The sequence below is a fragment of the Aulonocara stuartgranti genome (genome assembly GCF_965226115.1).
Source record: "Aulonocara stuartgranti genome assembly, chromosome: 8".
Classification (NCBI taxonomy): domain Eukaryota; kingdom Metazoa; phylum Chordata; class Actinopteri; order Cichliformes; family Cichlidae; genus Aulonocara; species Aulonocara stuartgranti.
In genome coordinates, this window is record NC_138959.1 from 18,569,531 (window position 1) to 18,596,049 (window position 26,519).

A 26,519-nucleotide genomic window follows, 5' to 3' on the forward strand; every position below is an offset into this window, starting at 1 on the left:
CTCCCTCTCTTTGGAACTTCTTTGTTCAGTTTGGCTGCCTCTCACAAACAGAAGGTTTACACAGCAGGTGAGTGGGGCGTCTGAGCTCATAGCCTGAGCTGTGTCCGAGATGACCACATTAGCAAGATCTACTCTGACAGTAAATACAGGTAAAACTAGAAAGAAACCCTGGCTGTGTCAAAGCATTTAGGAGTATCTGAAATCTGAGCTTTTGGGGTGGCACATACATATGCTTACTTCATTTTGTGATTCTGTGTCCATGTTTAATCTGAGAATCCACCAAAAACTAAGAGCATATTTATGACAGAAAATAAGAAAATGGTAGAGAACAAAAATCATAGAACATAACAGATCTTAATTTCTGTTTGCATATTCATTCTTTTGAAGTTATGCTTTAGTTAAAAAGATGGGGATAATGCATTTTGTTGGATATGGTAAACCACGGTGCTTTAACACCAGAAATATTTATACAGGTAACAGCGAATCTAGATCCTTACATCATCTGAATGAAGTGCTGACACGGACAGGGTTAGCAAATCTAGTGATCAACATTTTTAGGACAGAACACCAACACATGGCACTATGTTCAAACTCTAATAAAAGTCAAAAGACATCTTAGAGGAGAATAACATAGTGAAAAATAAATTCCACTGTCAGGAAATGACAAACTTGAAAAGCTAATATGGTTCTGTGATGGCCTAGAACAAACACATGCATGCCAGATGATGATAGGAGAGTGGGAGGTGAATAGCGACAGAGCAGGTAGCATGATGAGGAGTGGGTGCTGTGAGTCACAGTTCCCTAAGAATAGCTATAATGTGCATCAGCCGGCCAGGGAGAGCGCAGTGCAGAAACACGCTTTAAACTGCAGGCTCAAATGAAGCCTGAAGTATGAAGATTACATTTTAGTACTGTAATCTAGGTCCTGCTGTAGAAGACTTTGTTAAGACAGGGAGAGGGTTAGAAAAGCAGGCAGAGCCAACAGTTCAAGAATGTGCACTGTCACTGCAGCGTAAATTACAACTATCTGAAGAGCACAGCACAAAGGAGACAGCAGGGGGCAGAGCAGTTTGGCTGCCACAGCAGCTACACACAGCCATACCACTTTATTTCTGTCACCACTGTCCATGCAACCCAGAAGACAGAGCAACACAAACCACACTGCCCACCTGAAGTCATTTCTTTCTATATATGTATCCAAATAATGGCAGGATGTGCATTTGCGAATCCTAATATAGTAGATGATTATGAGTACTATGATAGCAGGTTTTTACGTCTTACCCATTGATGATTTCTTTACACTCGGCCCGTATGAAGTACTCCTTCTCAGGGGTCAGGATGCACAGCGAGTTCTTCTGACCTGTCCTGGACTCGCCGTCGATGACGTCAGAACACTGGTTCATATTGATTGTACCCTGGGGAAGCGTGCTGGGCTGAAGAGGCACAGGGAGAAAGTGGTAAGTGGGAAAGTTAACAGACGTGCTTGCAAATCCCTCCACATGGTCTGCCTTCTCACACAATCCGCCCCAGCATGAAATTTCATGCCAAGCTTGGCATGCCGCACACTGATATAACAGTCTGTGCAAACGCAAATGTTCTTGTCACGGCTCACTTTCAGTATTTTGTGATTTGAGATATGCGTCGAAGCATTTAAACTGCGTTAATTCCATAATTGCCTTACATATGCAGCACTGCTCTAGGAAAAACATGATTTTACAAGAGGAAAAACTGCAGTTCTTTGCAGCTTTGATGTTATCAGCATGAAACTGTTATGAAGTCAATAATCAAGCCTGTATTACATTTTTAGTGAAGGTGCAATTTTATTTGTAGGATAAGTTAAATAAGCACATGTACCCAAAAATAAGATAAAAATGAATGACAAATTTCTCAAATGAACTCAACTGACTGCACTAAAACCGCATGAATGGCCCTGTGAAAGAAGTGCCTGTTACAGTACAAGTTCATAGGTTCATTACGTGGTTCGCTGTCTGATGCCTCGCCGCGATCTGCAAACACAGCTATGCAGACTGACACGGATGCCATCTGTCAGCAATAAATACCATGACCACAGGACTTTCTGAATAATACCACTTTGTGTACAATGACTTAGGGTTTCAATGGAAGTTTGTGTAAGTACACAACAGCTTTTTAAATGCACCACGGCTTATTTACAATGAATACAGACTAAGATCATATAATCTAGTTATACCAGTCAATGGCACTGCATTACTCATCTACAGTGTTGTAAAAATCATGGCTTTCTAAGAGCACCAAGGAGTAAAAAGACTTGTGCAGTTGCTTTCTTATGAAGACAGTAAAGAAGGCAAACAAACAACTGCACAAAAGCAACCAGAAATATTACAAAGCTCTGACACCTGACTTTAATTCAGTCTGACCTCCAAATGACTTCCACGAGCCCTGAAAAAAAAAAAAAAAAAAAAAAAAAAAGCTAGAATAATCCTATCCTATGTTGACTGAGGGATTTAAATTTGTTCAATCAAGTAAGTGAGCACTGCGTATCTAATCTGTTCTACTAGCTTAGGACAAAAATATCTACAATTTTCTTTTCTGGAAAAAACTGAGATCACGATTATTAAATCGTTTTGCTCGCTGGCTTTAGAAATATCATACATTTATTGAGCTTAAATGGTCTTGGTGGAGCCCCATGAACTTTAATTTCAAGTCAACTGAACAACAAATGCAAAAGTTCTCTCTTCTTTTTTTTTTAAATAAGGGATTAAAAAGGACAGACAAAGCATACTAATGTAAAGGGATTTATAATACAATAAAACAAACAGCATTCTAGCAAAACAAAATACAGCAAACTGACAAAGTTTACACTAAAATTCTATCAACTGCTCTAGCTTCACTAAAACAACCCCACATGCAGGGATCCGCAAGCTTTAACGTAGCAGACCAAAGATGATAAATTACAGCCCTCAGCAAATCTGCACTCATTACGAGAGAGCTGGAAAGGGAGAGAAAATTAAAAGGCCACGTAGTGATCCAATAGATCTGAATCAAGGACCCAAATAGTGCAGCTTAACTGTAACCTATCAGTAAGAGAGCAATTGAGGCCCATTTATGGCCTCTAATGTGGACAGAGAAATCCACAGTTGTGGTAACGCCACCCTGAGGGAAGATGAGAGGCCCCGTTTACTTTGTTGCTATTAATTGTCACTTTTTTACCACTTTCTATTTTGTAAGAGTCAAAATTTTGGCACTGAAAAATAGGAGCAGGAGGACAGTAGGTTAGTCTAACAAGACTAACATCTATGCGGTGTATGCATGCAATAAAAATGGCGATTGGACATTATTTTGGTTCAACAACTTTAAAATGGCCTGTAACCGAAGGGCTTTTGACAGTAGAGAGGCCAGGGCAACAGCCGGACTTGACACAGAGCCATGTAAACAACCCTTGGGACAGCTGGGCAAGGACTGAGTCCTGGTCCATAGTGGCTAGCCAGAGAGGTTGGAGTCAGCTTGACCTGAAAGCCCTGGTCTCACCCTCACAGAGACGTTGAAGATTTAAAAGACAGAGAGGAGGACCAGTAGAGGGTGAGAGGAGGGAGATTAAGGTCTTGAGCTAGTGGTCAAGCAGAACAGCAGTGCAGCAGGAAAAAAAATAAAATAAAAAGGGCTTTTGTGGACTTTGACTTTGGACTGCTCGGCCATCTGTCTGTGTAAACAAATCTAGAGTACACCACACATGTGGGCTTGTCCTTGAGCTGGAGTCAGAAGAGGATAAACGGCAAAAAATGTCTGATTCTGGGAACAGTTGTACAAGCAGCTTAAGGCCCTGGTTTAATAAGCACTGCATTGGATTCTCATGAACACAGAAAATAAATCAGACTGACAGCAGCTTCGATTAGGAACCTATTTTCATAGAGCAGCTCACCTCTGAGAGGGATTTCAGTGCTTTGACTGTAGTAGGAGGCAGCACAGTAGGAGTACAGTAAATGTTTGCTGGAGCTGTGTGGCGACCAGCACGGGGTTCCTCTCACACATGTGCCCCCTCCCAGCTCCAGCACTGTGTCAGCTGAGCACCATACACTCCCCCACTTTGGTCCAGCCATAGTGCCTCTAGCCCCTAGCCCCAGGCCCCTGAACCCACACCTCTGTCACCTAACCTAGACCCATTCCACTCTCCCAGGGCCACCGCTCTTCACAATGAATCCTTTGTGAATCAGCACTAGTTCACATAATGTAGGATTGTCAGTCGCAACAGTCCACAGAGCAACTCCTCCCGTTAACCCTCAATAAGGAAATGACCGGGAGACAAGAGGCCCAAACAAATGTCCTTTTGTGGTCACAGCATGAAAATTATGAAGCCAGCATAAACTTATTCTTGTCTCTGAGGTTTCTTAGACAATAGTGGAAATACTCCATGGGAGTCGTTGAACAGAGTCCCAAAGGGAGGCTGGACAAATCAGGGAGAGATCCAATTTCTCCAGTCTAGCATGTGAATACTGAATCAGCAGCTGCAGGTAAAAATTTTAAGCTGTCATAACAATCTTTACATGAAAACTATGCAGTCGCATCATTTATAAACACTGTAAACTGTGGGATTAGATACATGCAAGGCTACTGTACTGGAAAATGTATGATTCATTTAATTCAGTTAATTTCCCAATTTTAGGATTTTGTTTTACTCACAGGCAATTCAGGTTTGGCTCAATTTTTAAAATTAACAGGTTATGAAAATAGACTCCCTTCTTAAACTGCTCATGTCATGCAAAAGCAAGAGACAGAAGCATTTTTTTTACTTTGGATACTTCAGGTAGTACATTTTCATGTAGTATAATATGTGCATGTGTTAGGTTGGATACTAGAATTTCAAACTCGATACAGATACCCAGGAAAATACCATTGAAGATACCATGGGGGCAAAAAATTACAACTATAATATCAGACAATACTATTTCAAGATTTCGGATGTAGCACAAAAAAAAAAAAAAAGAGGCAAAGAAATACCTACAAAGTGTAACTGTAGGGCGATATACACTTTACATATATGTTTTCAGCTGCTCCCTAATATCCCAAGGGGTGACCACAGCCGGATGACTTTACACAGGATGTAATTCCTTATGCAACCTTCCTATTTATGCAGGCTTTGGACTAGCACTAGCTCACAAGATAGCACATAAGCTTGGGAGCCCCTGAGGCTGGGTTTGTGCCTATTGGATAATCACTAATAGTTAAAAGGCTAACATGTTTGTTGGCCAGGTTATCAAAGCGGTTTAGCACTTTCACAGAATGGTCTACTGAAATCTTGAAATTCCTCAAAATATTCTGTTCAGTTTTCTTATTGTTCAAACACTGCTCGTGTGTTCAGCTGCTAGTGGCTGGAGGGGTTGTGTGAAGACAGCTCTGTTCATATCAGTAGTGATGATAATTAATATTCAACACAACAGTAATGTTGAGTACTGATTAGTATCCAAGGAACAATTTGTTCTGATAACCTAACATTTAAGCTTATTTATGCAGGATGTGAACTTCAAACATGGCAAGTTGTCCACTTATTGGAAATGACTGCACCATTTGTGTGAACATTTGAAACTTGCCAAGCCTCCAAGCAAAGATAATATGAAACTTCTACCGTTATATGCCGGAGCACTAAATAATTCTACAACACAATCAATACCTCAAAATAATCGTCTGTTAGCTGGCACTGAAGAAAGTGCCAATGACACATCCTCCTACTAATGGCTGAAAATTGGTTGGTGGTCCTCCCTTTGTGCCCAGTTAATTTGGGAGTGTGAGATATGTGCAGATTTCCACAACTGACTTTGTGAGCAATACTAGTACAGCATCCAAGTAACTGTAGATAACTTCATCAGCGTGAAAGTGCTTACGCAGTCAAAAACAGCAAGTGAGGTTATTGAGGAAAACAATTAAAGACAACAGCAACTATTTCAAGTTGTACAGTCGGAAAGAACAGGGGGTGCTAATCATTAAAACCACTGACAATATCGCAGCCAGGATGCACTATTCTGCTCAGATGCTGTGTGGCAATATGGTGGTATTCATTAGAAACCACATCTGTTTATATAATGGTAATCAGTGAGTTCCATACATATCTTTGTGCCTGGGCTTCCTTTGCTCACTGCAATTCTGCAGCTAAGCAAAACAGCCCATTCTCCCTTATGACACAGTGGGAGAAATATTTGCTTCTTTTGGCAGCTCACTGATGGTCCGCTTTCTTTTTTTCCATTGCGAAGCAAATTCTCGTCCTCTGCCATCAACATTTTTGGGTTCGATTGACTCGTTTCTGTTCGTGGAAAGCGAGAGGCCGTTTGAAAATGACTCACGAAGATTGTGAGGTAAATTGCATTATACTGTGTGAGTCACAAGTTGCAATACATTTTCCAATACATTCAGTCAAGTTCTCACAATCAGCATAATTGCAACTAAATATGCTGCCAAGGTTAGCTACGAACACCTGTCCGTTAATTAGAAACATCTGTTATTGGTTACTAGGTGCCACTCTGTCTGCCATCCTGTGTGGTGACAAATTCAAATGCTATGACTTCACTTCTTGAGTTACATTACTCGTCTTTAGACATGTACCAGCAGGCTTCTTTATTCTGCATCCAAAGCTATTCTAGTTTGATCATTTCAGACACTGGAGCCAAAAGAAAAGCCGATGAACTGGCGCCGTTTCATCCTGATTCACGTGCAAAAGCTTGAAATCAGGTCTCTTCAGGGTCCATCCTCTGCTTGCTACAAATAACAGCAATTATGCGATAAATTTTTCCATAGCAACTGAGAACAACAGGAGCAAACACACATTTTTTGATACCAGTAATCGAGCCAACAACCAGCTGCAGGGAAATATCCTCAGGTGCTATATGGATGGGAGTCACCTTTAGCTGTGCTGCAGAGGACCATCAAACCACCTCCTTCCCAAGCACATAATCATCATACAACAACAGATATACATTGTGATCAGGCTAGGAAATAGAGTTGAGAGATGTGTCACAGGCAACACTACAATCATCAAGTCCAACAGCCTCTCGGTTAGGTCATTTTACCTCCGTATTAAGACTGCTTTCAGCAGGCACAGTAACAGCCCCCTCTGTAACACTACTATATCCACTATAGGTCTGTACTCCAGCTAAACATATAGATGGATTAAAACAATAACAATAATCAAAATAAACCATGTGTTATAAAGTGCAGTCCTGTCAGGCATTCTCAGATACACCTCATCCCACTGGTATGCATTCTGGACTTTCAGACGGTAACGAAGCAACAGAGCTACAGCGGAGGCTGGAAGAACACAGCGCTAACACACAATATTATGTGAAAAAAAAAATGAACAAGAGCAAAGGAAAAACCACAGCACACATTTCACACATATTTGTAGAAGATATTTCAGAGAGGGTTGTGGGTGGCAGCAGCGCTTCTCTTCTTATGGAGAGTGGTGAGAGAATGTGGGTGGTTTAATGCTGTGTTAGGAGGCCAGTAGCCGACGAATGCAGAGGCGGAGGAAGATGAGGGTGAGTAAGTGATGATGAAGACCTTTCTTTTTTTGCCGCTGCTTAGTACAGCAGGATTCTCTTCAAATGCAGGCTATGATTGCAATCGGTCAATCAAGTGCAGTAAACTACAACTATGTGAACCTGATCTCCGGCTGCCCGTTATGGTGGCAAGCCAACAATAGAATAATAAAAACACATGTAGTCACACAAAAGTCAAACAAGGCATTTACGGTAACGCAGTATCACTCAGCCAGGAGCTGTTGGTGTGACGCCTGTAATAATGACTACATAATAAAAAGCAGCAAAAGGCAGAGTGTGAGAAATCTGTCAGCCTATGTTGAAGTGGTGACAGAGTTGATGGGCTGGCAGCAGAAACAGGTGCTACAGTCGAGTTGTGTCATGTTGCCTTGGCTGTAAGATCTAAAAAGCTGTTGTTAGGGTGTGTGTGTGTGTTTACCCACAGATAACACCTTTTCTTTTTCTCCCAATAATCTTTGTGAAAGCTGCCCCTTTCTTCTCTGAATCATCTCAGTGTCAAAAATCATTATTTAATAATTTCTCATCTGCTCCTTGCCGTCTTCACTCCTTCTCCTGACTTATGAATGGAGCCTGTTATGTCTACTCACTGCTTATCTGTTCAGTTTATACCCTTCACTTGAGGTTGTAGAGACGGTGCCAAATAATTACCCTATGTGTGAAGGGACTGCATTGGTTTCTACGATACCAATCTCTAACCGAGAAGGGCTTTCTCTGCCAAGTCCACTGTCTCATGTCATACCTTCAATGAAAGTGATCCAACTTTATAACAAAATCTCCACCAAATTTTATTAAATTTGACTTTGCACCTTTTGCATACTCCCACTGACATTGAGACAAAATCATCTAAAAGATACCTCTGTTTGTCTGAGTAATAGGATGACAAACAAAGAATGCAAAGACTGTAAAGAAGCTTTTTTTGTTGTGCCACATGCTCCTGTCAGCAAAGTGGATCACAGAGACAGGAAACTGACCTTATGTAAAATCTTGGGTGGCTGGGAGCTGAATGCACAAATGCATGTCACATCAGTGCCGCAGTTAGATCCTAAAACACATTCATCAAGCAGTCCACCAGCCTAAATTCATTCCAACAGCTACTCTCCCAAATGAATGCTGGAAGCCCAGCGCATTAAGACTGTTTTGCAACACTGCTATTATCCATTGTTAGTCTTAAATGTTAATGATCTTAATCACTAACTTCTAGCACAGTAAACCCTAAAGCCACAGTTCTGTGGTCAGCTTTTGGCTCCAATGCAAAAACACAGCACTTGTTATAAGATTACAAGTTGCCTCCAAACACAACTGTCTGAAATGCTGCTGCACGCCATTCAGTGCACTGACACAGCACTTTGGAAAGTAGGCCAAAGTGAAAAGGTACCCGTTCTATGCTTGGTCTTCTGATGCTGTTGCAGTCTATAATAAAAACTTCTATAGTCACAGAAAAGGTTCATAAATACAAATAACTCAATTAAACAGCTAGTTTCTGCACCTTAGTCAGCTCTATGAAGAAATTACAGAAGACATGCAGGGAGATACCAAATAATTCTTCAGTCCAGTCGAGGCAGAATTTGCCCATCAAGCCAAAAGGAATGGAAGGGAAAATGGAGGAGGCACAGGAAAATGTTTCTTCACTTAATTAAGTTAATACATCAACTGAGGAGCTAGCTTTTTTCCCCTACAAGGATGAAAAGCAGCGTAATCAAAACAGCAGTGACAACAATTTCAAGCAACGAAGCGAGGATTCATCAGGTAACAAAACTTTCCAGATTTCTTTATGCGTTCTAGGACCAGACACCATTAAAACTAAAGCACCATCTGGTCATTGTGACAGGCCAAAACAGTCAGCCATAATTTAAAAAAAAACAATAAAAAAAACAAACAAACAAACAAAAAAATTAAAAAAAACTGCTCACTGATGATGAAGGCAACATGTTTTTTCCACAAAGCTATAAGTACTGTATTACAAGAACTTTTTAAAAATTGCATCCATGAGTCATTTTTGATAGCTAAAGTTACAAAGAAGGTGTGTGCTTGTTGCCTTAAAGCTGAGAGAAAGCACAGAAGAGAGAGGACCACACTGAGGGTGCAATCGCTGGAAGCAAGCCAGAACACGGCTGTTGGAAAAGGGAATTTTGGGCCAGCTCCTGCGGAAGCTGGAGCAGGTTATTAAAGAGAGAGTCGCTCACCCAACAACAATTAGCAGCAAGCCAAAATCTTCAACTCCACGTAATGTAGGTTTTATAAGCTTGAGCTACTCATTAAAAGAGGCCCACATAAGTAAAAACTTCTACTGGGAGACATTTTCACCTGTATATCAAACATACTTGAAGCTGAAAGTGTGCACCATCACATATGAATCCTATTCTTATCCTGTAATTGTAAGCAGTGACCAGACGCAGCTCTGAGGCTGCACTTTTTAAAGATACCTTTGCTGCAAAGCCCTGACATTAACAGGTGACAGGATTGCTGGGTCACCATGTTGAGGCAAAAGGTCAAAGGTCACCTAATACAGCTGCACCTGTCATGTCTCTGACATTCAACTGCAGCTGTGGCCACTACAGGCTATCCCAAGGCAATGGCTTCAAATCTAAGGCTAGCCTACAACTGAACTTCCAACTGAGGTGCTAACCAAATCAAAAATTACAGTTACAGGAGGTTTATTTTAAAACGTGTGTCCAAAATGTATCTAGCCCAAAAAAAGTAATCTAAATATATTGGGAAGCATTTTTTGGTTTGGTTTTAAATGTATGTTTTTTACTTTCACTTTGCCTGCCAGTGTCCCTGCGCCACCACCACTGAACATGCAGACCTTCCCACTGTTTTATTAGCACCCGTCTTGGAGCTAGCTAACCTCTCACCCTGATACTTTAAATGAAATCTTTTGTCAGTGTCCTGGTCTGGTGTTTAGAACAAACTGAGCGAGCAGTCTGCCAGGCCCCGTTTGGCTTTATAGAGCAGGGAGGGGTTTAGGGGGGGAAAAGAAGTTACACAATACTGGTGGTTGCTCTCCCCCAGCACAAACAGTTTATTTGCCAGACAGAGCTGGAATGGAAGAGAGAGATACAAGACAGTGGCAGGATAAGTGAGCGGTAAAAGGACGGGAAAGTAAATTGGACTGAGTAATGTATAAGTGAAGTTCTTGTTTAGCCAAATCCTCCAGGAATAAGCCTTTTTCTGGTTAATGAATGGCTGGAAATCATTAAAAAGTACAAGAGAGTGACTGAGGGAGGGTTGAAACGAAGGATGGTAAAAGGATATTCTGAAAACTTTTCACCACGGCACAGTACTCGTCCACAGTCAACCAGAATTCAACTAAACCTCCTTCACATTCGCCAAGAGAAATATGACACAAGAAAGAAAGTGCAAAGTCACAGTCAGCTAAAGTCCCACATAAACACAAAATGGAGACCTGGCACACTTTTAATGATCCTGTCAACAGTCTCTCTCACACACACACACACACACACACACACACACACACACAGAACGCCAATATAATCACTATGGTATGCCCTGAACTCGAAGTTCAGGTCGCTGCCATGGTAAGCGAGGTTCTAAATCAGTATTCGAACACCATCATTGCTGTTGATGCCCAAAATCCCACACAGTCCATGAAATAACAAACAGTAGTCCAACACCCTGCATAACCTTAATTATTATAATCTATTCTCACACAAAGGCATTTAACCGTGAATACCATGCGATGCACTAAGGTTACCAGTACCAATATGGACACAGTGGCACAAAATGTGTTCACAACTACAACAGCAAAGTGTCTTTAAAAAAAAAAACAAAAAAACAAAAAGTGTTTCACTTCAGAATTTGCAAAGATAAAAGTATGTGTTTGCTACTTTACATAATAGCTTACACATAACCTACCCCTCTAGCAATTGTGAAGGGGATGTGAGTGACATATATTTTGGCATAATTGTAAGTCCATCTTTTGTCGCTACAGTAATTTCAGCGCCATTATTTGCAGGCATATTAAACCATCTGGCTGTGGAACACACAATCACTATGAACAAAGGGAAGCTAGTGAGAAGATATGAAAATATAAAACTTTAAATTACATTTTATATTTAAGAGAAAACAACTAATATTAGTCAATGAAACAACTAAACACAAATAAAAGTAACTGATAGCAGCTCACAGATAGGCTAAGCCCACGAGTTTAATATTTAGAGGACAGACTTGGTCCTGAGCCAGTTACAGGATACTGCTGACTGAAGAAAAGGAAATGTCTCAGAGTATTTATATCCGCCATATCCAGAACAATGTGGTCACTAAGACAGAGACAAAAACTAAGGAGCAAAGATAAGAATACAGATGGAGAAATTCAGGCCAAAAGCATAACACAGAGCAAGACTGGTAATATATTAACTGAATATGCAGCCTAGCCCATCTTTCCTAAGACCCTTCACCGTGTTTAGTTTAGTTGAGTCATACTCTCTTGGTAATAGCAAACTTGCATGTCAGCACTCAGTTGGAGAGTGCTCATGCATCTTTTCGTATCTTTACTGAACACACTGAGCAATCACAACACAGGCTGGAATAAGCAAGCGAGTCAGGTGTTCTACGAGGTTGGAAGACTGGGTCATAGATTAAAGCCTCCCTAAAGAAACCAGTGTGGTTACTGACAGTCTTCTGTTGTGAGTCATGCCTTAATCACCACTGTTTTCACTCGATGTTCATAGAAGCATTTCAGAGTTGTGAAGTGAAGAAGTGACAAAAAGATTTTAAACAATAGGACCCATTGTCTTCAAATGACAAAAACATATTTTCACGCACAACACTTCTGCGATTATCTCCCATGGACAGAGAGACAAAGGTGGAGAGAACGAGTGAGCTACAAACATATATCAAAGCCAGCATATTGCTGAATCTATGCTGTGAGGTATGAAGGCATTTCTGAAGGCCCAAAAAAGATGGTTCAGCCTGATCGAGGCAAGGTGGACCTACTGAAGTGGCCAATAGGTACATAGAGATATTCAAGAAAGAAATACTCTATCCACATCAACTAGATGTGGTACTCGAGTGTGTGTGTGTGTTCACTTGGATTAACTGCCTTTAATGAGCTGAAACTAACTGGATCTTAGAGAGCGAGAGCAAGAGAGAGAGGCTGACATGCATCACGCTTGTTTAGTCAATAAGAGACATCAACAGAAAAAAAAAAAAGTTGTGTCTTAGGTCATAAAGCTACAAATGACAAATCACTGTTGTCTTAGGATGATGATGCTTCTACAGAACAATGTTTTCATGGAAAAACAGTACTTTGAACCAGAGCACAGGAGTGGTGTGTTATTTAAAAACCCCATGCTCTCATTAACACACTTATTCACATAGCACTTTGTGCTTGTGAGCTGGCCTGAAGCATGACCTTACTTCATCATGCTGGCTATCGTCAGGCGAAATCATTCACAAAGACAGTGCTGCACTAAAAACTTTGTCTCCCAGCATTTGCATGGAAGTTTGCAAACACTCACCACTTCCCAGGTGTACTGAAACCTAGCATCACTTACAGGACTCCAAACCTGTGTGTCTGGGGCCTTAGGAATCAGTTTCACACACAGCCAACCAGTCGCGAGAACAAAAATTGTACCTTAATGACTGGTGGTTGCTATGCGACCACCAACCAGCCTTCAGACCTGTGTGACTGTTTTTATTGTAAGCTAGCTGTTGAGCCTGTTGTTTGTGTTTTAATGACTTTAGCATATACTCATCCAATTCCATCATCAAGCTATGAAATTTCAAATCAGGCAGGCCTGTGTTGTCATTTTTGGTTGGTTGTGCCAGAGCAACAATGCTTACCGAAGTTGGCCCTCTTACTGTAGTGAAACTTTATCAGCCAACAAGTCAGAGCAATGATAAGATCTTCAGTGCAAAATTGGGAATTTAACTAGGACACAACAGGGACAAAAAAGAAAAAATCCCCACAAAGTCCCCATTTCTGCACACAGAAACAAAAACAAGGGAATTCTTGTTATAAATGTACCACACTGGGTGAAAGCTTTATGACTGGGGGTTGCTATTCAGCTGAATGTCAGTTACAGTGCTGCAGATCCTGATTATTACAAGCTGTATGAATTGCTCTTCCCATGGTTTTGTGGCTTTGTGCACTGGGTATAGTGACCCAACTGTAATCCATTACTGTTTACATTCCAGCAGATCAGTTCCTACTGGAACCATGGGGAAGGAAGGGCAGGGGTTAAATAAGACTCTCACGCACCATATCTCTACAAAACCAACATATGCCTAACCCAGAAACCATATTCAGTGCTCTAATATGGAGAGATTATACCACTTCTATCCACCAGAGCTGCAACGAACGTTTATTCTTGTCCCTTTGTGCTATAACGCAAACAAATGTACTTCATGTGGTTCACACTTCTTTCTCCACTCATTTTCTCATCGCTTGCTGTGAGTGGAAGACTAGAGCACCTCTAAGTATTCCTAATTTGATGGGGTGGGGTGGTAAAACTCTACTTATTCCCCCACATAGAGTGGCCTGGAGGCAAGAAACACAGCTCAAAAGCCGTGCCCACTCATCCATCCCCTAGCTCTCACCCCAAACAGACACTCACTGCGAAACGTTTAGATTCATGTTTCTCAGGTGCAAAAAAAGAGAGAATTTACGCATGTTTCAGCATGTGAAAAGGTTTTACAAGGCTTGAAGGCAAATACAGGCCGGGGCTCTATGGGTTCATGTCAGAGATTAAGCAGAGATGCAGCCGGACCTGTGCGTATCTCAAGTTAAAAGAATGCACAAATGTGTGGGAAATGGAAGGAAGTTTGTCTAAAAGAAAAAAAAAAAACAAAAAAAAAAAAACCTCTCAGTTCTTGGACAAAGCTATGGGGCAGAAGTCCACTATTTGAATTCCAGTAAACACAGCAAATTAATCGAGCCAAGATGAAATGTGAATGACTTAAACAGCTAAAACATCATGAGAACATCATGTTCTCGTTGAATACGGCTGCGATACAGACTGCAGTCAATACAGTCTAAAGGCAAACGCAATCCAAGTGTATCTGAAAGGGTCTTTTGTGTACTGCAACTCAATAGGGAGCCTCACTTCATTCGCAGGTATACTGTGCTTGTTCAGCCTGGGATAAAATACATTAAGCGAACAGCGTGATAACACAACCTGCACTGTGTTCCCGCAAAGGTCTCGAAATACAATGAAGAAATACTGCACACAAACCACCCTCAACGTTAATAAGAGATTAGCAATGCACAAGCCTGATGATTCAGTGTGACCTCAGACACCACAACACAAGAGTGATAAATTCCCAAAGAGGAAAGTTTAGATCACATAATGAAGAGCATGTTTCAGTTAGGATAGGTTATCTATCGGTCAAAGGACGTTCACTGGGTGCGAGGTGATGTGTAGGGCATTTGACTGCACAGTGAAGGTTATTAGAGTATGGGTGTTGATCTTTCTGACTCTCGCTGTCATTAAAGCAGCTTTCCTGACAGTTTTTCTCATCTACATACCTGCCCTCACTCTGACGTGATAATGGATCTGGTGTGAGAGGCTGTTTCTCTCACCACACTTGGACAACTTCAACACACAATTATGTAATTTGTCTTATTTGTTTTTATGTTTAACTCAAACTTATCGTAAAACCCACCTTCTGCATCTGTTCTCTGCAAACAAGGAACACTTTAATAAAGAGCTTACTCAGAACTTGCAACACCTGTTCCAGACGTGTCCTCTGCTCTCTAGTACCCTCTTTCACAGGTGCACACACACACACACACACACACACACACACACACACACACACACACACACACACACTTGTTCTGATGCTGTATCTGATGTTTTTGTCCACAGCCACAGCAGAAAGGCTTGCTCGACAGAGCCTAGAGACAACTTCAGCGCTCAAATCCGTGCTTTGCTTCCAGTCTGTTCTGTCCTATATCAGTCAGGTCAGAGACCTCTAGAGCTCTCAACAAAACTGAGAATCTGCCCCATGCATCAAATACCATGGTAAACTGCCGGTGGACAAAAGGGACAAATCGTGTTGCCTCAGCAACGCTGCCTGGACAAAACTGTGTTAGTCTGCTTTTAGAACAATCCAGCTGGTGCATTCAGCAAATACTGGGGACTGAACTGCAAGTGAGCTTGCTAAATAATTATGTCTTCTCTCCATATTTGCAAATACCAAATAAAACAACACGTATTCTGTGAACTAGTGGCACATTTTCAGCTATTCACACTCAAACAGCAACAGTAAACAGTTCTCTTTATCACAGTTCTCTTTATCGTTTTTACTGCAGCTACATTTTACCCCTCTCTTTACCACTTGTCTTGTGCACATAACAGCTCTCCAGAGCCACTGCTGCTCTTAGCAGAAAATCGTGGCAGTGGTGTGTCATGTTAGCTGTTCACTGTAGGTGGGCAACCCCAAATCAATGACTTCAAGTACTGTGCTCCCTCCCAGGTTTTTGCTAGTCCATTCCTTTCCCACAGAGCCATGCCACATCCTGCAGGTTGGAACCTCAACCCATCTGGGTTTGGTTAAGCCAAGACAGAAGAGCCATAAAAAAAAAAAAACCAGGCTAAGAGCAAAACAGAGGGGAACCTCCTCATTTACAATCATAACGAGTGCTCCCAAAATTGGGTTTTGATGTGGTTTAGAGGAACGTTATACTGGCGAAAGCTGGCAAACTTTAAAAATCAATTTAGTTCATCTGATCTTAATGTTGACCAGTGTTTGCCATACAGACTACAATAAATCAAGAATATTTTGCGACATATTTTACCATTTTTCCCCCTCTTTAACATTTATGGACATCCTCTAGCTCTTACACTCAACAAAAATATAAACGCAACACCTTTGTTACTGCTCCCATTCCCCATGGGATGGACGTAGAGACCTAAAATTCATTCCAGATACACAATATAACCATCCCTCCCAAACAGTGGTCACAAATCAGTCCAAATGTGTGGTAGTGGGCACATCTGCTATATTGAGATAATCCATCCCACCTCACAGGTGTGCCACATCAGGATGCTGATCTGACATCATGAGTAGTGCACAGGTGTACCTCAGACTGCCCACAACAAAAGGCCACCCTGGAATGTGCAGTTTTTTGCACTATTGGGGGTCTGGGGACCCAGAACCGGTCAGTATCTGGTGTGACCACCATTTGCCTCATGCAGTGCAACACATCGTCGCATGGAGTCTATCAGATTGTCAATTGTGGCCTGTGGAATGTTGGTCCACTCCACTTCAATGGCTGTGCGAGGTTGTTGGATATTCGTGGGAACTGGTACACGCTGTCGTATACGCCGGTCAAGCACATCCCGAACATGCTCAATGGGTGACATGTCCGGTGAGTATGCTGGCCATGCAAGAACTGGGACATTCTCAGCTGCCATCTGCCCTGAACAATGTGAACCATGATTCATCCGTGAAGCGCACACCTCTCCAACGTGCCAGACGCCATCGAATGTGAGCATTTGCCCACACAAGTCTGTTACGGCGACGAGCTGGAGTCAGGTCAAGACCCCGATGAGGACGACGGGCATGCAGTTGAGCGTCCCTGAGTCGGTTTCTGACAGTTTGTGCAGAAATTGTTTGGTTGTGCAAACCAATTGTTCCAGCAGCTGTCTGGGTGGCTGGTCTCAGACGATCTTGGAGGTGAACCTGCTGGATGTGGAGGTCCTGGGCTGGTGTGGTTACACGAGGTCTGCGGTTGTGAGGCCGGTTGGATGTGCTGCCATATTCTCTGAAACGCCTGTGGAGACGGCTTATGGTTGAGAAATGAACATTCAATGCACGGGCGACAGATCTGGTTGACATTCCTGCTGTCAGCATGCCAATTGCACGCGTCCTCATTGCTTGTGGCATCTGTGGCATTTTGCTGTGAGACAAAACTGCACATTCCAGGGTGGCCTTTTGTTGTGGGCAGTCTGAGGTACACCTGTGCACTACTCATGATGTCAGATCAGCATCCTGATGTGGCACACCTGTGAGGTGGGATGGATTATCTCAATATAGCAGATGTGCCCACTACCACACATTTGGACTGATTTGTGACCACTGTTTGGGAGGGATGGTTATATTGTGTATCTGGAATGAATTTTAGGTCTCTACGTCCATCCCATGGGGAATGGGAGCAGTAACAAAGGTGTTGCGTTTATATTTTTGTTGAGTGTATTTTGAAAATTCAGTCACTGTTAAACAGCTAGTCCCAACTTACCCTGTGTTTTGTTACCATACTAGCTTTCTGATCTGTTCAAGCAGTCCTGATATCATTCAGCTGCTCTGAGCATGTGAATGAAGACCTGACTGGAAACAAAGCAGAATACCAATTTGTTATCTGTTGTCATAAAGTATGTAAATGATTAATATGTTTAAATGTAGGTTCGCCTCCTATCACACATGCACATTTGCAAATGGATGGATGCAACGCCCTTACTACTGCTATAAATACAATCTAATCTTTGGAAAGTAATGATTATTGTGGCTCCTTGATGTGTTCCATGGCAATATTTAATTTTTTCTAATCTCAATACTAATCGAATTGAAAACAGCCTAATAACAATGTCAGATATGTACACCATTTAGCCAAGTTTGTGCAGCTCTTTATTCAACTGAAAACAATTATTCTAATTAGCCTCGTGTGACAAGCGAGGCTCTATATTTAGTGGCACTTGATATTTCAAGCTCCAGACCCTTATTGTCCCTATACTTTTGATCCTCCACTCAGAAGAGGGATGAAAACACAAAGAGTGACATCCAGAGAGAACACTGAACAGAGGGAGGACATCCGCCACTTCACTTGTCTCTTCCTCATCATCTATGTTTCTTTCCATGTCATCCTCCTCCTCCATTCAGTGCCTCACAAACGAGCCTCAATATGAAGAGCACATTAGGGCCACTGCAGGATTTAAAAGCTATGTTCAGACAGATTTTGTTAGCCAGTGGTTTTATTTTATTCCAGTAAAAACAGTGGAAATAGACATAATTTAAGGTTGCTCACGTGCTGTCGTGTGCATGTATCTCAAGAGTTGTCAACTATATATCGCTGTACCTAGAGGGGGGGGGGGGGGGGGGGGGCGGGCGGAATAGTATAGTAGTTCCTGAGGGTTGGTGGCTGTTGCTGGGTAAAAATGCGTGCACAAATCTTCTAGTGATTCCTTTGGCTGCTAGCAGATTGCCTGCAGTTTTTCACGTTTGTCTGCAAATACTTGCTAACTACTAGCTGAGTGGTAGTTAAACTTGAAAAAGTGTGAGAAGAAGCTTTGCTTTAGCCAAATGTTTTTTTGTTTTTTAAATTGGTGCAACTCTTACTTTCAAGGAAAACCAGTCCGTCAATGCCAGTCAACCTACAACCCAGCATTAAGCTAGCAATTGTCATGTGTCTGCAAGACTTCAACTGTGAGAATGCAATAACTGTAAAAGGACTTAATATGAGGAGAAAAAAAAAAAAAGAATGCCACACTGCACCCCAGCACCTGTTCCCTTTATTACATCAAACCTCACACTAGCTTTTCTACTAAAATACCACAATGTGAAAGGGTCAAAGTCAATAAAACAAATACCGTTTCATCTACTTCTGCTTTCACCTCATTTCAAAACACATCCTACGCTTAAAAAAGGCTGTTGAACACTGCTTGGGTCAATCAATATTCAGCATGCCTACATCTTACAGTGCCAATAAAACCGACAAACTAGATTCCTGAACCAAGTCGACTACAAAACTCAAGCTCAGACAGAAAGTCTACATACTAATTTTATAATTACTACATAGATTTTAGTCTACTGACTAAATATAACTCGGTGATTTAATATGTCAGTCAATAAGTGGTTTTTCCAGTCTTTCCTTTAAGAACAGGAAGTAACCACGGGACACCTGCACATCAAGTGCACAGTGTAGTAACCACCTAAATAAACACACAAAGCTAGGTACATAACTTTGAATGTCAACACCACACGCTCATTCCTTTTCACACTACTGTATAAGCAGGCTTAGTGTTTAGCACGTTCACTAAATACGTGGTTGTATGGAACAAAGGACTAGTGCTAACCATGTGTAGGCTGCCTCATCAATCTCACATTTTCAGCACTTGCATCAAACAACTAATTTTGCACAGAAATCATGTAACTAGCATTTCTTGTCAGATAAACCAAACTTGCAACTAACAATGAAAAAAATGATCACACTTTATTATCATCTTACAATAAATACAACTTTATTACAGTAACAATTGCCACTGTAAATTATTAAATAGTAGCCAAAGCCTCTGGTTTAACTCAAGTGAAAAGAGAGCAGTCCTTTGATGTGAAGCAGGAAAAAGAAAGAAGTGAAAGTTTTAAGGTCTGTTCCCCTTATGCGTCAAACTGCTGATGGAGTTGTTTGTTTTCAGAAGTCAAAGAGAGGGGAAAAAACTTCCCTTTTATTTATATGCTGCAAATTTTCAATGTCATAGTAGCAGCAATGAGGTGAACAAGGCTGTAAATGAGCAGATCATGGTGCATTATAACACAGATACACTGAACAGTATGCTGCTGTTTGTTTGAACCATGCTTTGGTTGTTTAGACTGTGCCACCAGCTATTAACGGTCACAGACAAGCTTCAGAATATGAACAAAACAGGCAACAAAATAATCATCAGCTGACAGGAAGGAAGCTCACCATTTCATCCAGAGCATAGCGAAGTAAGCCGTGCTCGTAGAGGATAAAGAACCTCCTCTGCCATTTCTGTAACAAGACAAAAAAAACAACAACAAACAAATCTGTCATTACGGACATGATCACACAAAAGATATCAAACCATAGTCATTTTATATATATATAATAAAAAAAAATTTAAAAAAAGAAGCCTCACAAGAAGTTGTGCCAGTATTTATCATATCAATCATTACACATTTTATAACTCTGGGCATGAGAGTCAAACACAGACTTGTGGAAGGCCAATAAATTTCTAAAGCCTGAGATTATTTTGCTGGATCTAGAAACTCCAGTGAAAAGCTTGAACACACACCTTAGGGTATAAAGACCGCACACACACACACACACACACACACACACACACACACACACACACACACACACACACACACACACGTACATGGAAGTGCAATCAAGTTTTTGGAAACAGTTGCTATACAGCAGTAAGCAAGTAATGCTGGCACACTTTCCTCTTACGGGACATCACAAGGCTTTCAAGCTGTGACAAGCTGGACAACATTTTTATCAGCATGCATCAGCTGCATTCGGTCATTAAGATTTCAGATAGTTGTAAAGAAAAGGAAAACAATTTGAGGAAAGAAGGCCTTCATATATAAAGTGCAGGTGTTATCACAACAAGAGCTAAGTGGATACAGACGTTCATAAGAGAAGACGAGATTACACTGCTGATTAAACTGTAGGATATATATGGAAAGGCATGCAACTGTGAAGCGCAGTATCATTATGTACCAGGTTAGCTGAGAGGGGGGGGGGGGGTTAAGTCTTGGTTTGAATGGGAATCCTGTCAGTTACAATAATACAATTTCCACTGATATTCATCCTCATTGTCTTGATCAGTTCTCTTCCACTGCCCTCATATCTTAATGTACCGCTTAGTCTCAGTGTTAAATTTCCTGGGCTCCTATTCTAACAGGGCCTGGTGCATGAAATATTGAGAGCTGCTCTCTAACCTAAAAGGCCACTGGAAGGTCTCAATAGGGGGGCCGAGAAGCCTCACAGGCAATGTTAAAGGGACATTGCAGTCCACAGATGCTTTTTAAAATAAACCAAACCAAACCAAACAAAAAACCAAATACGATATATTACAGGCTACAGAGGCTGATTATAGAATTCCAGCCTCACTGTCACAAAACAGAGCCAGACCCCTCCACAACCTGTTAAACTAAAGTGACCCTAAAACGTGACTCACCTGAGACATCAGCGGTTTTCTGTTTCTCTGTTATTTGTTTCAGTGTAAACCTGACAAATGTGCTCACGTCAGCACTACGTACAAGCCAGCAATTATACCCCCGCAGTGAAACGCTGACTGGGAGAATAGGCAGAACGCATCACTGATGATGTCAAAGCAGCGGCAGACTGTTGATAGTAGATCCAGAGGTGCTTTTCCCAAAACTCATATGGAAGCCATCAGCGAGGCTGTGAGAACTGAGACCTTTCTTCTCCTCCCCCACATTCTCCGCAGTCCTCTTTTTGGGATGCACCACCACAGCATATAATCTGGCAGCTGATAAACGACGGCTCCGATTACACGATACTGCAGTGGTAAGAGTTATTAAATGAAGTCAATATTAGGCTCATTATTTCCTAACAATGAGGCTTCACTGACAGAGGACCGAGATTCCCATAAGAATCTGCTGATTTCATGAAGTAGCCACTGAAGCCACAACAACAAGAGCTCTTGTTTATCAAATGAGTGCCAGAATGGATAAAGGAAATTAAAGGGAGGAGTAGCCACGCTACTTACCTAGCACTCTGAGCTGGTAAAACAAACTTAGCTTAGAACTTTGGTGGTAAACAACATAGCTTTGCCTAGCTAAATGGGGTGGGGGGTCTACAACTGTAAGCTTAGAACCAAAACAAAAATCATCACAGACAAGAAAAATGGATAATGGCTATGCTGGGATTTCCGCCAGTGGATGATGGTCGGGGTACACCCTGGTAACTAGACAGCCATCTGCACTCTCAATCCCTCCTTTGGGCAATTTAGAATCACCAATTACCCAACAATCATGTCTGGACTGTGGGAGGAAGGCGGCGTACCTGAACAGAAACCACGCAAGCACATCAAGAAGCTCCAGAAAGGCTCCAATACAGTCTCACAGCAGTTTGTGAAAAAAGGCACAACCTTTAATCCATAGATACGTGTTACTGGACATAGATTTCACACTTTTTTTTCTTGGTCCTCAACAAAACTTTTCATCAGTATCCAAATTTGACTTGACCTTGAGCATAACTTGGGCAAAGACCTGTTAGATGATCACTGTGTGCAAGTGTCACTAAAATCAGTACACTAGGATGACAAGTTTCCCCTAAGCTTCTCACACCTCGGGTGAAAACCTATTAGGTGACCAACACTGTAAGAGGAGCAGCATTTCTTGCCAACAGTGGACAGACGGGCAGACAGCGGATGCCTCGCCATGCCATAACGTCATCTGTCAGCTCAAAACCAAACAGGCTGCTCATTTTTCCTCAAAGCAGTTTAACAAAAAATCAAAACCACTACACCAATCAACCATTCAGACGAGCAGAAGCTAAACACAGGGGGGTTAAATGGACCTCTTCTCTTATAAAGAGCGCCAGTTTCTTGCCATGAATTTCTGCCAAAACTTCCAAAAGAAAGTCAAGAAGAGGTGAAGTCGCAACATAATGCTCTCTTCTAAACACAAGCAATCTCACCACCAGCAAAGCTAAACACTTATGAAACCACTTACCCGAGATCTGTGTAAGGGATTGTCAAAATTTGTTCCCTCCGGTGCCAGAAGCAGCCATCCTGCATATATAGGTTTTGCCTGGTGAGTGGAAAACACAATGACAGTGTTGGAAGCAATCATTAGCATAATAAATAACTGTCTAATTATGGGACACAGAAGTTGATCCTGCAAGTTGAGACCACATACTATGACCTATTTAAAAACACACGCACACACTCACAAACATGTGTTAAACTCCGTGAAAGTGTTATAATAGACATTAGCTGCCTTGACTTTAGGCTACACTCGCCACTTGGCTTTATTCCAGAGCACCATGCTGCCCTGAAAAAAAAGAAAAAGGAAAGGCTAACACACACACACAGTTTTTCTTCTGATCCTCTAAGTGGGTGGACTGGTGGGTGGTGGGGGAAGCAAGAGGCAGAAGTTAGGAGGGAAAAAAACAAAAAAAACAAAAAAAAAAACCAGTGGATGAGAAGCAGAAGAAATTAGTGCCGAGCTTTTGTGGCTACAGATTTGCAATTCAAACATGTACTGAGAGACGCAAGTTGGCCTGGCAGTGTTTCTTAAGTTGTTCTGGTACATGCTTGAACTGTAGCCACGCTAGTAGTCAGCACTTGTCTGCCGAGCCAAGAAGCCCTGCATAACCACTGCATGCATACTGCATGCAGGAGACCTTGCTGAACTTGATGTTTACATTAAGATCTTACCTGTGCCTAAAGAGCTTATCAAATTAAGCGTCTTACATAAATGCACATGTGCTTCGTCCCCCAGCCTATGAAACAGTAGCCAACCAATCTGAGTCAAAAGAGCTTGACATATCCAGCTGTCTGGCACTTCCATGTCTTTCAATCTGAGGTTTTGATTACAGTCATAACTTCACCCTATGTACGGCCGAGCATAATCCACCATAAAATCCTCTTTTGCTTTGATTACATGCAGCACAGCACATTTTCCAGCTGAGTGACTGTGTAAACAAAATGACATAACATTAATTTCCAAGCACAAGTCCAAATTATAACCTTGGACCGTCAAGAGTTTGAACAGACTTGCAAGAGAAACATTCAGACACTAAAAATGGAGGGGGAAAAAAATGCAAGATGAAGGCAACTGAAAGAATAAGAGAGTGGGACACTGTTGTTGTGTATTGTTGTTTTAATGCCCGTAGGGAGGAAAAAAAAAAAAAACAGTTTAGAAAAACATCTCATCTGTCCTTATAAGACTTGACAGCAATGGCAAGTCCCCCCTGAGACTGAGAAATAAGCGTGATGAATCTAGGTCACTTTTTAGCCTCTAATGGTTCAGCGGTTAAATGTACTCATCTGAGCGTGTTCCTGTGTCTTCATTTCGCAATGCCCCCCACCTCACAACCTCTTATTCCATGTCATCATAAAGGATTTTAATATTGCTTCAATAGCCTGGGCCTTTAAGGCAAGTGAAATTGGAGAGATGGGAGGTCAGAATGACAGTTCTGGTTGAAAATAGATGCTCCGCTTTTCCATATTTTTTCTGTGCGTGTGTCTGTGTAAAGACTTAATATATGGACTACAGGACTTCAAACCTCCAGCAACAGACAATCTAATAATCTTTAATAGCCATGTGAGGCCAACAAACGTAAGCCAATTTCTGTACCAACATCGTGGAGGACAATGATAGTGGACAATGTGTCTCACAGACCTGAGAATGAGCCTTGATCTTTCCCATTAAACAAGAATCCCAAGAGGAATGATCACAATGTGGGTCAACAAAGTTCAGCATGACACCATACCACCTTCACAACATAAGACTCCCTGCTGGGGACAATGTAAACAGTGAAATATCTCCACTAAAATAATAATAATGTTAAAAATAATAATAATAATAATAAGTCAGCCTCGCCCAATATTAGTCCATGTTAAAGTAAACTTTACAGTTTCTTAATTTAAGCAATAGTATGGTTCAAACTACAGTTAAATGATCAAAGGAGACAACATAATCTGAAATAATTACAGCTCCTGTAAAAGCAGCTGATAGCGTTGCTCCTGTGCTGCAGGGCATGGAGCTGGGTGGAAGCCTGCGTGTACATGAATTAGGGTCAATATGCGCCCTTGGGCTGGAAACGAATTATGTCCAATTAACCCAACCTTTGCACTTCGTGGTCTATTAGCACACGACAAGTCGTTTGAAATGAGCACATCAAACAGAAAAGACAGCAACAGGATTTGCACTCCCATTAAACGGCACATAGTAAGAGTGAAACGCAATGGAAAGTTGCTGGAGCGTTTGTTTACCTGGTTTAAGTCTTCGTCGTTGAGCAGATGCGACTCTCTGGGCTTAAAGCAGTTCTGGCATTTACTTTTGTTGAAAATGTTGGCTTGAAATTTCCGACAGGGATTGTCTTTGAGTGACATGGTTGATTGAGGGAGCGACACTCGATGAGAAAAAAAAAGAAGACTTATTTTAAAAGTCCGTGTTTGAGGGGGGAAAAAATCAGTTCTCACAGCAAAGACTGACGCGAGTTGCTGATGTACGCTTTCTAGAACAAAGCTATTTAACAGTGCGCAGTTCACCTGTCCCGAGGTTACCTGAGGCAGTGCGTAACCCCTCGTTAAGTGATATCTATATTGGTCATCTTGCGCGCGGGGTCGCCTCCTGCAGCTAAAGCTGAGCTGCTAACTTTAGTTTTAGCGTGCAGGCTTGGGCAGAACTTGTCAAATAAAGTCGTCGAAAGTGCGGACAGATGTTCGCGTGTCTCTCTTAATTACGTCCTCCGGCGAGGTGTCGACGTCTCACAGGTGACGCTCCGGGCCTCGAGCTCGCTGCAGAGGTCCCGTCACAGTCTCCATCGGGCGGAACGGCTCTTCACTGAGGGGGAGGGAGTCCACTTCGGCCCCCCTCTCTGTCTTTCTATCAAACAAGTGATAGCGCGGTCATTGCCGTTAAATCTTTTTCTCGCTTCAGGGCCACCGGAACGTTATCAAACTTCGGAAAAGCCATCGACGTGGTTGTCATGCCGCTGGATGAATAGCGTCGGGTCCTGTTCGTCGTAGAGCTGCTCCCCCTCTGGTACTGATACGCAGTCTGCGGTTGATGTTTTCGTGCAAATCCTCGTTCGGGCCGGACATTCAGTCGGTGGAGAGGTGAACGGGAGAGAGTGGGGCTGAGAGACAACGCCTTCGTCCAATCGGAATAGATGGACACGCCCAAAATCCAGGCCGTTTCTTTCGTGGACCAATAGGAAATCTTCCGAAGTGCTAATATTTTCCCTCATGCTAGGTGGTATTTAAAGGCCCACTTAACTTCCGTACAAAAACTCTGTTGTTGAAATTGCCTGTGCTCATATTTTGCTGTGTAGGGTGAATCCACGTCAATATTATTCCATTATTGTACTAATGAAAAAACATTCATTTTTTTTAATTCAGCTTGTGGAATACGGTTTGGTTTTTACATATGAAAGAAAAGTCTAAAGGTATACACAGAAATGGCTTCCTAATGAATTACTAATAAAATAAATGGCAGCAGGCCAAAAAAGGACACAGCACACATCATGCACTAATAGTTATGGAAACTGCACGTGAAAAGAATCTATAAAAGGTGTACAGGAGC

General features: G+C 41.9%; 1 protein-coding gene across 6 annotated transcripts in view; it reads right to left on the minus strand.

The window, feature by feature from the left end:
• Positions 1-26,203, minus strand: part of LOC309712957 (myosin phosphatase Rho interacting protein) — a 54,317-nt gene extending 28,114 nt beyond the window's left edge. For 3 of the 6 annotated variants that reach the window (XM_082544190.1, XM_082544191.1, XM_082544193.1), the window contains exons 1-4: positions 25,205-26,203; positions 22,938-23,015; positions 20,170-20,235; positions 1,282-1,433 (exon numbers count right to left, since the gene is read on the minus strand). In XM_082544190.1, coding sequence (XP_082400316.1) covers positions 1,282-1,433; positions 20,170-20,235; positions 22,938-23,015; positions 25,205-25,324 — 416 coding nt within the window. In that variant the 5' untranslated portion in view covers positions 25,325-26,203. The remainder of the gene's footprint in view (positions 1-1,281; positions 1,434-20,169; positions 20,236-22,937; positions 23,016-25,204) is intronic. The other 3 variants (XM_082544194.1, XM_082544195.1, XM_082544192.1) reach the window with 1 other exon arrangement.
• Between the last annotated feature and the right edge of the window lie 316 nt (positions 26,204-26,519).